The 12,500-nt window shown below is 36.8% G+C and overlaps 2 protein-coding genes across 4 annotated transcripts in view; both read left to right on the top strand.

Annotated features, from left to right (window-relative positions):
• LOC135096636 (band 4.1-like protein 1) overlaps window positions 1–2,384 on the top strand; it is an 18,792-nt gene extending 16,408 nt beyond the window's left edge. For all 3 annotated transcript variants that reach the window (XM_063998317.1, XM_063998318.1, XM_063998316.1), the window contains one exon: window positions 2,109–2,384. In XM_063998317.1, the coding sequence (XP_063854387.1) occupies window positions 2,109–2,315 (207 nt within the window). In that variant the 3' untranslated portion in view covers window positions 2,316–2,384. The remainder of the gene's footprint in view (window positions 1–2,108) is intronic.
• Window positions 2,385–3,040: 656 nt separating this feature from the next.
• Window positions 3,041–11,005, top strand: LOC135096637 (protein 4.1 homolog). Its single transcript, XM_063998319.1, has 8 exons — window positions 3,041–3,491; window positions 4,459–4,630; window positions 5,748–5,905; window positions 6,181–6,249; window positions 6,710–6,818; window positions 8,157–8,252; window positions 9,404–9,589; window positions 10,707–11,005. Exons 1-7 carry the CDS (start codon window positions 3,415–3,417, stop codon window positions 9,587–9,589), a joined length of 867 nt encoding a protein of 288 aa, XP_063854389.1. The 5' UTR covers window positions 3,041–3,414; the 3' UTR covers window positions 10,707–11,005.
• Window positions 11,006–12,500: the final 1,495 nt, after the last annotated feature.

The following is a 12,500-nucleotide window of genomic DNA, read 5'->3' as shown; positions in this document are numbered from 1 at the left end:
TTAATAAATAAATAAAGAAAGAAAGAAAAAAGAAATAATAATAATAATAATAATAATAATAATAATAATAATAATAATAATGATGAAAAAAATTGTAATATTTAAAAATTCAAATATAAAAATCTATAAATGAAATAAAAAGATGTTGCTGAAAATATTAAAAAAAAAAAATTGCCAAAAATATTAATAGGAAAAAAAATTGCCGAAAATATTAAAAAGAAAAAAAAATTGCCGAAAATATTAAAAAGAAAAAGATATTGTCAAAAATATTTAAAAAAAATTGCCAAAAATATTTTAAAAAAAGTCAAAATTATTTAAAAAAAAAAGTATTGCCAAAAAATATTAAAAAGAAAAAAAAATATTGCCAAAAAAAATTGCCAAAAATATTAAAAAGAAAAAAAATTGCCCCCCCCAAAAAAAAAAAAAAAAAAAAATATATATATATATATATATATATATATATATATATATATATATATATATATATATATATATATATATATAAAATATTTCTAAAAAAACTGTAAAACGAAAAAAAATATTGCCAAAAAAATATTAAAAAGAAAAAAAATTAGCCAAAAAAATATTATATAAAAGAAAAAAAAATTGCCAAAAAAAAAATAGCAAAAAAAATATATATTGCAAAAAAAAAGCAATAAAATAAAAAGAAATATTTAGAGGAATATTTTATTGGAGAGAAGATAAAAAAAGTGAAAATTTACACGAAAATATAAAAAAGTAAACAAATAAAAAAAGGAAATATATAAAATCCTTAAAAAAAATACCAAAAATATTCCTGAAGCTCTTAAAATACCCTTAAAATACCCTCAAAACATTCAAAACCCCTAAAACACCCTAAAAATACCTTTAAAAATTGACAAATTACCCTAAAATCTTTAAAATATTTCGAAAACATCCCTGAGACCCTTAAAATACCCAAAAAATCCCTAAAACCCTTAAAATACCCCAAAAATTCCTAAAACCTTTAAAACATCCCTAAAATAGCCTAAAACATCCCTAAAATCTTTAAAACATCCTAAAATAGCCTAAAACATCCCTGATACCTTTAAAACATCCCTAAAATGCCCTAAAACATCCTTAATGCCCCTAAAATATCCCTAAATACCCTATAAAACCCTTAAAATACCCTAAAACATCCCTAATACACCTAAAATATCCTTAATACCTCAAAAACTTCCCTTAAATACCCTGAAATACCTAAAACATCCCTAAAAACCCTTAAAATACCCAAATTACCCTTAAAATACCAAAAAATACCTTTAAAATACCCAAATTACCCTTAAAATACCAAAAAATACCCTTTAAATACCCAAATTACCCCTAACATACCCAAAAATACCCTTAAAATACCCAAATTTCCCTTAAAATACCCAAAAATACCCTTAAAATGTTCTAAAACCCTTAAAATACCCCAAAAAAAATTAAAATGCCCTTAAAAACCCTTAAAATATCCTTAAAATACCCCAAAAAAACCTTAAAGTGCCCTAAAAAAATTAAAATATCCTTAAATACCCCAATAAACCTTAAATGCCCTAAAAAATTTAAAATATCCTTAAAATACCCCAAAAATCCTTAAAATGCCCTAAAAACCCTTAACATATCCTTAAAATACCCCAAAAACCCCTTAAAATGCCCTAAAATACTTAAAATATCCTTAAAATACCCAAAAAACCCTTAAAATATCCTAAAAAAATTAAAATATCCTTAAAATACCCCAAAAAAACACTAAAAATTTCCAAAAAGAATTAAAATATCCTTAAAATACCCCAAAAAACCCTTAAAATGCCCTAAAAAAACTTAAAATATCCTTAAAATACCCCAAAAAACCTTTAATGCCCTAAAAAACTTAAAATATCATTAAAATACCCAATAAAAAACACTAAAAATGTCCAAAAAAATCCTTAAAATATCCTTAAAATACCCTAAAAAACCTTAAAATGCCCTAAAAACCCTTAAAATATCCTTAAAATACCCAAAAAAACACTAAAAATGTCCAAAAATGCTTTAGAACTCATTAAACACATCCCTAAACTCCCCAAATGCCCCTGAAAACCAACAAAACACACACACACACCATTTTCTTGCAGCCTAGTACACAGACGACACCTCCGTCAACACCACCTCCTATCTACCACGGCGACCAGACCACCACCACCACCACCACCACCACTGACCCAGCCACAGTGAATTCGGGGGGACCAGGGGGACGAGAGGTCAGGTCGCGCTCCGAATTCACCTTTGACCCGACAGTACAGCTACGAGGCAGAGGTCGGAGCAGAGAAGAGGGAGTTTGACCCCTCGGCTACTGGCTTCACTTATGCTGGCAAAGCTGAGGCTCCTGGCTTGAAGGGTGACCAAGGAAAGGTTGAAAGAAAACGGTTGATGGCACAAGCTTTTAACTACGCCCGGGACAGAATTTCGAATCGGCCAATGACAGCACAGGAAAGTTTGAATCGGCCAATGAGGGGGCAGGAAAGTTTGAATCAGCCAATCAGGGGGCAGGAAAGTTTGAATCGGCCAATGACGGGGCAGGAAAGTTTGAATCAGCCAATGAGGGGGCAGGAAAGTTTGAATCGGCCAATGAGGGGGCTGGAAAGTTTGAATCGGCCAATGACGGGGCAGAAAAGTTTGAATCGGCCAATGACGGGGCAGGAAAGTTTGAATCGGCCAATCAGGGGGCAGGAAAGTTTGAATCGGCCAATGAGGGGGCAGGAAAGTTTGAATCGGCCAATCAGGGCTCGAGACTGACTCCAATGAATCCGGAATTTCGCGAGAGGAGTCCGGAATTGTCGGAATTGAAGCGAAGCCCAGAATTGGAAGATTTGAGCGGAAAGAAAGCGGAAAAAAAGTCGAAATTTAGAGGACTGAGGGGAAGAGGAGGAGGAGGAGGAGGAGGAGGAGGCAAGGAAGACCCCAAGGGAAGACACCAAGAAGAAGAAGAAGGAGGAGAAGACGCCAAAATCTCGCTTCGGAATATTTGCTCGTCGAAAGAAAAATGGAGATTCCACAGAAAACGAGCGAATCCAGTGAATCCAGCGGACTCCAGCGAGAGCGAGATGGACACGACCAATGAGAGCGAGGGAGGAGAGATCGCAACCAATAGGAATGCAGAGGATGATTTTCTGGCCAATGAGGGAGCTGGAGCATTCAAACCAACCAATCAGAGCCCCGGGAACTTTGAATCGGCCAATGAGAGCCCGGAAAAACTCAAATCGACCAATCAGAGCCCAGGGAAATTTGAATCGGCCAATGAGAGCCTGGAAAAATTCAAATCGACCAATCAGAGCCCAGGAAACTTTGAATCAGCCAATGAGAGCCCAGAGAAACTTGAACCGGCCAATCAGGAGGCAGTATTCAGGTCAGGTCAGGTGGTGAGGTCAGTGGTGGTCAAAGATGGAGAGATATTTGAGACTGAAGAGAAAGTCGGCCATATTGATGAAGATATCATTGCTGCTGCTGCTGTTACAAAGGTCTCTCTCTCTCTCTCTCTCTCTCTCTCTCTCTCTCTCTCTCTCTCTCTCTCCTCCTCTCTCTCTCCTCTCTCTCTCTCTCTCTCTCTCTCTCTCCTCTCTCTCTCTCTCTCTCTCTCTCTCTCTCTCTCTCTCGTGGTGACGGTTGCCAATTGGGTATTTAAACTAATTATTATTACTATTATTACTATTACTAATACTCGTGTACGTAAAGATGCGTACACAGCTTGGGAAAAACGCACATGAGGTGGTGGTATACACTCGTACATACAGACATACTGTGTGTGTGTGTGTGTGTGTGTGTGTGTGTGTGTGTGTGTGTGTGTGTGTGTCTGTTTTCCTTCTTGTTCTTGTTCTTCTTCCTCTTCTTCTTCCTTTTGTTGTTCTCCTCCTCCTCCTCCTCCTCCTCCTCCTCTCCTCCTCCTCCTCCTCCTCTTCTTCTTGTTCTTCTTCTTCTTCTTGTTCTCCTCCTCCTCCTCCTTCTCTTTCTCTTCTTCTTCTTCTTCTTCTTCTTCTTCTTCTTCTTCTTCTTCTTCTTCTTCTTCTTCTTCTTCTTCTTCTTCTTCTTTTCTTCTTCTTCTTCTTCTTGTGTGTGTGTGTGTGTGTGTGTGTGTGTGTGCAGAAATTATTATTATTATTATTATTATTATTATTATTTGTTTATGGAAGTAGTAGTAGTAGTAGTAGTAGTAGTAGTAGTAGTAACTTTAATTTAGTGTGTGTGTGTGTGTGTGTGTGTGTGTGTGCATGCGCTCCTGCAACTAACAGCATGTGCATTGCATGTATAATCTCTCTCTCTCTCTCTCTCTCTCTCTCTCTCTCTCTCTCTCTCCTCTCTCTCTCTCTCTCTCTCTCTCTCTCTCTCTCTCTCTCTCTCTCTCTCTCTCTCTGTGTGAAAATAATGAAATACTGAAATAATTTAACTAAATATACAAAACCACATGCTAATCGACCAATCACGTGCCAGCAGCAGCAGCAGCAGCAGCAGCAGCAGCAGGCGGCCAATGAGGAGGCAGGGAGAGGGCCGTGGGGGGGAGGTGGCAGGGGGAGGTGCGCCCCCTCACCTCTCTTCCACCACCGTCACAACTATATCAGCTCAGAGTCATGAAGATGCAGCCACCAAGATGAAGACTAGTCAGGTACGTTTGTTTTTTGTCCGTGGCGCGTTTGTTTGTGGACCGATTTTGGGTTTGTTTGTGTGTGTGTGTGCGTGTGTCCTTCCTCTGTCTCCTCAGTGATTTTTGTCTGTTTCAGTCTGTTGGTTTGTGTGTTAGCAGCAGAAATGTTTAGACTTTCGAACTAAAAAAATGTTTGTTTGCCAGTTGAGATTTGAACTTTTTTTGTCATGACGCTTTTGTTTGTAGGGCGATTTTGGATTTGTTTGTACGTTTGTGTGCGTGTGGCCTTCCTCTATCTTGTATGTGATTGGTGTTTGTTTATGTCTGTTAGTTTGTGTGTTATCTGCAAAAAATGTTTAGACTTTCAATCTTAAAAAAATTATCGTGTTGGCTACAAGACTTCAAATTTTTTGCCATTGTGCATTTGTTTGTGGGGCGATTTTGGGTTTCTTTGTATGTGCATGTGCGTGTGGCCTTCCTCTATCTGGTGTGTGATTGGTGTTTATTTATGTCTGTTAGTTTGTGTGTTATCTGCAAAAATGTTTAGACTTTCAATCTTAAAAAAATGGTTGTGTTGGCTACAAGACTTCAAATTTTTTGCCATTGTGCATTTGTTTGTGTGGCGATTTGGGTTTCTTTGTATGTGCATGTGCGTGTGGGCCTTCCTCTATCTGGTGCGTGATTGGTGTTTATTTATGTCTGTTAGTTTGTGTGTTATCTGCAAAAATGTTTAGACTTTCAATCTTAAAAAAATGGTTGTGTTGGCTACAAGACTTCAAATTTTTTGCCATTGTGCATTTGTTTGTGGGGCGATTTGGGATTTCTTTGTATGTGCATGTGCGTGTGGCCTTCCTCTATCTGGTGCGTGACTGGCGTTTGTTTATGTCTGTTAGTTTGTGCGTTATTACCAAAAGTGTTTATCCATCAACTCAAAAAATTCCCTTGTTTGACGTCAGAAGTCACCCAGTAACCCACAAAAACTTCATCATTTTTCCACGTAACTCGAAAACAAAACACCCGACCGAAAAAACGAAAACACCCACACGTGCGCACACCCTCGACGCACGTGCACACCAAACCACACGCACGCAGACGCACACACAAACGGGCTACGCTAATTTTTCTCTATGCTGTTTAGGTCCAGGAGAAAACGTTCACAGCCACGAAGGTTACTTCAGGCACTAAGGAGGAGGAGACAGTGGTGACCCAGGAGGTGCAGAGACACACCCGCTCCACACCTGCTGCCGCCGCCGCCGCCGCCGCCGCCGCTGCTGCTACCGGCCCTCTCCAGTCAAGGTACGTTCTTTTAGGTATTTATTTATTATTATTATTCTTGTTAGTTTGTATGTTTGTTTGTTTGTGTTCCTTTAGCTTTTGTTTATTTATTATTATTATTATTATTTTTGATTACTTAGAAATTATTGTTGTTGTTGTTGTTGTTGTTGTTGTTGTTGTTGTTAGTTTAATTTTTATTTTTATTTTCTTCTTTTTCTTCTTTTTCTTCCTCCTCCTCTCTCCTCCTCCTCCTCCTCCTCCTCCTCCTCCTCCTCCTCCTCCTCCTCCTCTCTTAGCACCCCCCCCGGCCCCTCTCCTCATCCAGTGAAGATTCCGGAACCTCAATTGACCCATTGGAAGACGAGGTGAGAGAGAGAGAGAGAGAGAGAGAGAGAGAGAGAGAGAGAGAGAGTAATAATAATAATAATGAGAGAATAAGGGAAGATGAATGAAGGTGGTTGAACGAGCGAATGAGAGAGAGAGAGAGAGAGAGGAGAGAGGAGAGAGAGAGAGAGAGAGAGGAGAGAGAGAGAGAGAGAGAGAGAGAGAGAGAGAGGCGTTACTAGTGGTACTGGTAGTTGTAATAAATGTAATAGTTGTAGTAGAAATTATTTAAACAGTTAAAGACACTCACAGCACAATATTTCCCTTAAAAACACAGTATTTCCCTTAAAAAACACCTTTTCAACATTATATTACCCCTTAAAACAGCCATACAAAACCATTTCTTAAATCGGCGCATCTTTTCACCCATTTAAATAACAGTTTCAACCATTTAATCTCTTTTTTTTCAACCATTTATAATTTTTTCTCTCTATTTTTCAGTCTGCCGGCTTCATTGTTCCCACGGAGTCCCAAGTATTCGACAATCAAGGGAACTACATTACAACCACAACTGGCACTCCTCCACTGGTTCCAACCCAGGGCGAAAAAGGTGCGTTTTTTCGGGTCTGGCCGCGTTTGCATGGCCGCGCTTGGTACGGGTTGGTAGGTAATTTCTCTGCGGTCGTTGTGGTGGGTGTCGGTTCTCGTTTTTGGTTGAAATTGACCGGTTGGCGGGTGGAAATGTTGGGATGTGTGTGTCTGTTTCGTGGTTCTGTTTGGTAGCGACTTTTTATTTATTTTTTTTATTTATTTTTTTGGTGTTTGGCTGTGTTTGGGTGGCTGCGCTTGGTATGGTTTGGTAGATAATTTCTTTGCGGTCATTCTGGTGGCCTTGGTTTTCATTTTTGGTTGAAATTGACCGGTTGACAGGCAAAAATGTAGACCTAACTTGAAAAAAAATTTACCTCTAATCCTAGGGGTCTTGGTAAGATACCCACCATAAAAATGGATATTGTGAAGGAGTCAGGAAACTTAGAGAAATGTGGATAAGTGGAGTGGGTAGAAGGAAGACTGCCACATGCATCCACAACCACTCGTTCGAAATTTGAGCGAGAATTGAGCGAACAGTAAGCAAAAACATGTGTTGGTGTGTCAGTTTTTTGGGGTGATTTGGTGTTAGTAGCTGAATCTCGGTGTGTTTTTGGGGTGTCTGGCCATGTTTGTGTGGATGCAGATAGAGTGAGTGGATAGAGGGAAGACCACCGCACATATCCACACCACCCGTTCTGAATTAGAGCGAGAATTGAGCGAGTGGCAGCCAAAAACATCAGGGCATGCAAGACAAAATTTACCCATCAACTCCACACATACCCGAACAAAAACAGGTATTGCGGATAAACTGAGAACCATTTGCAAATGTGGATAGGAGGAGTAGATAGAGAGAAGACCACCGCACGTATCCACACCACCCGTTCTGATTTAGAGCGAGAATTGAGCAAGTGGTGGCCAGAAAACATCAGGGCATGGAAGACAAAAATTTACCCATCAACTCCACACATACCCAAACAAAAACAGGTATTGCGGATAAACTGAGAACCGTTTGCAAATGTGGATAGGAGGAGTGGATAGAGGGAAGACCACCGCACATATCCACACTACCCGTTCTGATTTAGAGCGAGAATTGAGCAAGTGGCATCCAAAAACATCAGGGCATGCAAGAGAAAAATTTACCCATCAACTCCACACATACCCAAACAAAAACAGGTATTGCGGATAAACCAAGAACCGTTTGCAAATGTGGATAGGAGGAGTGGATAGAGGGAAGACCACCGCACGTATCCACACCACCCGTTCTGAATTAGAGCGAGAATTGAGCGAGTGGCAGCCAAAAACGTCAACATGTGCGGAACCAAAAACTGCAATTCTCATTCTTCCGTTCATGTTGCAGGTGTCGGTGGTGAACCCCGACAGCGAGGAGGACGGCTCAGTGATGGTCAGCTCCCAGTCGATCTCGTCCCGGACTCGCACAGTGGAGACGACAACTGTGAGTGGTGGTGGTGGTGGTCGTTAGGTTAGCGTAGATGTAGTAGTAGTAGTAGTGATAGTTATAGTAAAACATTAATTAAACACTTCAAAAACACAGAATTTACCTTAAAAACACAAGATTTCCTTTAAAAACACCCTTTAATCGCAGAATTTACCTTAAAAACACAAGATTCCCTTTAAAAACACCCTTTAAACACAGGATTTACCTAAAAAACACAAGAATTCCTTTAAAACACCCTTTTAATGCAGAATTTACCTTAAAAACACAAGAATTCCTTTAAAAACACCCTTTTAATGCAGAATTTACCTTAAAAACACAAGAATTCCTTTAAAAACACCCTTTAAACACAGGATTTACCTTAAAAACACAAGAATTCCTTTAAAAACACCCTTTAAACACACAATTTACCTTAAAAACACAAGAATTAATTTAAAAACACCCTGTAAATGCAGAATTTACCTTAAAAAAACACAAGATTTCCTTTAAAAACATCCTTTAAAACACATGATTTACCTTAAAAAACACAAGATTCCCTTTAAAAAAACACCCTTTAAACACAGGATTTACCTTAAAAACACAAGAATTTCCTTTAAAAAACACCCTTTAAACACATAATTTACCTTAAAACACAAGATTCCCTTTAAAAACATCCTTTAAACACATGATTTACCTTAAAACACAAGAATTCCTTTAAAAACACCCTTTAAACACACAATTTACCTTAAAAACACAAGAATTCCTTTAAAAACATCCTTTAAACGCAGAATTTACCTTAAAAACACAAGAATTCCTTTAAAAACACCCTCTAAACACAGGATTTACCTTAAAAACACAAGAATTCCTTTAAAAAACAACCCTTTAAACACAGGATTTACCTTAAAAACACAAAATTTCCTTTAAAAACACCCTTTAAACACACAATTTACCTTAAAAACACAAGATTTACTTTAAAAACACCCTTTAAACACAGAATTTATCTTAAAAACACAAGAATTCCTTTAAAAACACCCTTAAACACACAATTTACCTTAAAAACACAAAATTTCCTTTTAAAAACACTCTTTAAACAAAATTTCTCTCTCTAAACAGTTACCCGTCTCTCTCTCTCTCTCTCTCTCTCTCACTCTCTCCCTCTCTCTCTCTCTCAGTACAAGACCGAGAGAGACGGAATTCTAGAAACTCGAGTGGAACAGAAGATAACCATTCAGAGTGAAGGAGGAGACGACCCCATAGATCACGACAAGGCGCTCGCACAGGCCATCCAGGAAGCCACCAGCATGAACCCAGACATGACCGTGGAAAAGATCGAAATTCAGCAACAGCAGCAGCACTAGGTGAGCGGGGGTGTGGCGCTGGTGCGTGCAGGAAGGTTTGCTGCACGTGTGGGTGTCCTCGGATTTGGTTTCCGCCTAATATTGTGGATTTGGTGGGTGAAAATGTGGATGTTAAATTTTTTTTGGGTTAAGTTCTCTGACATATCTGTGCATAAGTGGAGATTGTGGGTTAACCAGTAAGTGGATGGACAAGTGGAAGGGTGGAATGGATAGAGGAAGGTCTGCTGCACATGTGGGTGTCCTCGGATTTGGTTTCCGCCTAATATTGTGGATTTGGTGGGTGAAAATGTGGATGTTTATGAATTTTTTTTGGGTCAAGTTCTCTGACATATCTGTGCATAAGTGGAGATTGTGGATTAACCAGTAAGTGGATGGACAAGTGGATAGGTGGAGTGGATAGAGGAAGGTCTGCTGCACGTGTGGGTGTCCTCGGATTTGGTTTCCGCCTAATATTGTGGATTTGGTGGGTGAAAATGTGGATGTTAATGAATTTTTTTTGGGTTAAGTTCTCTGACATATCTGTGCATAAGTGGAGATTGTGGATTAACCAGTAAGTGGATGGACAAGTGGATAGGTGGAGTGGATAGAGGAAGGTCTGCTGCACGTGTGGGTGTCCTCGGATTTGATTTCCGCTTAATATTGTGGATTTGGTGGATGAAAATGTGGATGATAATGAATTTTTTTTTTGGGTTAAGTTCTCTGACATATCTTTGCATAAGTGGAGATTGTGGATTAACCAGAAAGTGGATGGACAAGTGGATGGGTGGAGTGGATAGAGGAAGATGTGCCGCACATATGGGTGTCTTCGGATTTTGTTTCCGCTTAATATTGTGGATTTGGTGGATGAAAAAGTGGATGTAACTTTAAAATTTGTTTTACCTAGACTGTCTGACATATCTTTATATAAGCAAAGATTGTGGATCACCTATAAAGTGGATGGCAAAGTGGATGGATGGAGTGGATAGAGGAAAGTTTGCCGCACGCACCCACACCATCCTTTTCAAAATTGAGCGAGAATTGAGCGAGTGGCGAACGAAAACGCAAACTTTCCCGACACAAAAATTTTACACAATTCCTACAGAAGTGCGGAAAACTTATATTATTTCTTTTATTTCAGTTAAGAAGAAGAAGAAGAAGAAGAAGAAGGAGAAGAAGAGGAGGAGGAGGAGGAGGAGGAGGAGGAGGAGGAGGAGGATTAAGATAGATAGAGAGAGAGAGAGAGAGAGAGAGAGAGAGAGAGAGAGAGCTATTTCACACTTTTGCAGCTAGAGAGAGAGAGAGAGAGAGAGAGAGAGAGAGAGAGAGAGAGAGAGAGAAAATAAAGCAATCTCTCTCTCCTCTTTCCATGTGAAGAAAGAGAGAGAGACAGAGAGAGAGAGAGAGAGACAGAGAGAGAGAGAGAGAGAGAGAGAGAGAGAGAGAGAGAGAGAGAATTATTATTATTATTATTATTTTTGCACTAAGAAATTATTATCATTATTATTATTATCATTATTATTATTATTATTATTATTATTATTATTTTGAAATATATACAAACAATAGGTAGATTATATATATATAACTACTACTACTACTACTACTACTACTACTACTACTACTTTTCAATTGTAATAGATTAATTATTATTATTATTATTATTATTATTATTATTATTATTATTATTGATGATGATGATGATAATTGCCTTATTTAGAAGTAGATTTAGAATTACATATAAATAATAATAATAATAATAATAATAATAATAATAATAATAATAATTGTAATAATATTTAAGGTTTTTGGTAAGGCAGCTTTCAAATTATTATTATTATTATTATTATTATTATTATTATTATTATTATTATTATTATTATTATTATTATTATCAAGATCATTCCTTTAGTTTATCTGTTCGTTCGTTTGTTTGTTTGTTACATAGTTGTAGTGTAATTATTATTATTATTATTATTATTATTATTATTATTATTATTATTATTATTATTACTAGTTAGTTTTGTTAATAATAATAAAAATGATAATCTTTTGGATCTGATTATATTAAGAAATTATTATTATTATTTTATTATTATTATTATTATTATTATTATTATTATTATTATTATTATTATTATTTATGGTTGTGATTTTTTTATTTAATTTTTTTTAATAATAATAATAATAATGATAATAATAATTAGTTCATTCATTCATTTAAATTATTATTATTATTATTATTATTATTATTACTACTATTATAACTTTAGTAGTAGCCTTTATAAGTAACTAGTGTTCATTAGAGTAAAAATTATTATTATTATTACTACTAATTATTATTATTATTTTTTTTTCATTATTGTGTTCGTAAAAATAAAAATAATAATAATAATAATAATAATAATAATGTAAACGAACCAGCTATCATTATTATTATTATTATTATTATTATTATTATTATTATTATTATTATCATTATTATTAAGTAAATAAATTGAAGTTAATATCAATTGTATTCTTATCCCCCCTCCCGTCCCCCCCATCTCTCTCTCTCTCTCTCTCTCTCTCTCTCTCTCTCTCTCATCTTTAAGGGTGTTTTTAAGGGAAATTTTGTGTTGTAAGCTGTTTTTAAGGGAGATTCTTGTCTTTAAGGGTATTTAAACTGCTGTAAGGGTGTTTTTAAGGGAAATTTTTAGTCTTTAAAGGTTTTTAAGGGAAACTGTGCAGAAAGGTGTTTTTTTAAGGGAAATTCTGTGTTTTAAGGGTGTTTTTAAGGGAAATTGTAGCGTTGTAAGGGTATTTTTAAGGGAAACTGCGTTGTAAGGGTGTTTTTAAGGGAAATTCTGCGTTTTAAGGGTGCTTTTAAGGGAAACTGCGTTGTAAGGGTGTTTTTAAGGGAAATTCTGCGTTTTAAGGGTGCTTTTAAGGGAAA

Source organism: Scylla paramamosain, unplaced genomic scaffold (assembly GCF_035594125.1).
Source record: "Scylla paramamosain isolate STU-SP2022 unplaced genomic scaffold, ASM3559412v1 Contig5, whole genome shotgun sequence".
Taxonomy (NCBI): domain Eukaryota; kingdom Metazoa; phylum Arthropoda; class Malacostraca; order Decapoda; family Portunidae; genus Scylla; species Scylla paramamosain.
The sequence above is the reverse complement of the archived record's forward strand: the minus strand, read 5'-3'. Positions and strand labels throughout refer to the sequence as shown.

What these genes read in the sequence shown, in the direction of transcription:
- LOC135096637 (XM_063998319.1), top strand. Translation starts at nt 3,415, where the DNA reads ATGGAGAGATATTTGAGACTGAAGAGAAAGTCGGCCATATTGATGAAG. An exon ending in CCAAGATGAAGACTAGTCAG is followed by an intron (nt 4,631 to 5,747) that starts GTACGTTTGTTT and finishes TATGCTGTTTAG; the next exon opens with GTCCAGGAGAAAACGTTCAC. An exon ending in GCACAGTGGAGACGACAACT is followed by an intron (nt 8,253 to 9,403) that starts GTGAGTGGTGGT and finishes TCTCTCTCTCAG; the next exon opens with TACAAGACCGAGAGAGACGG.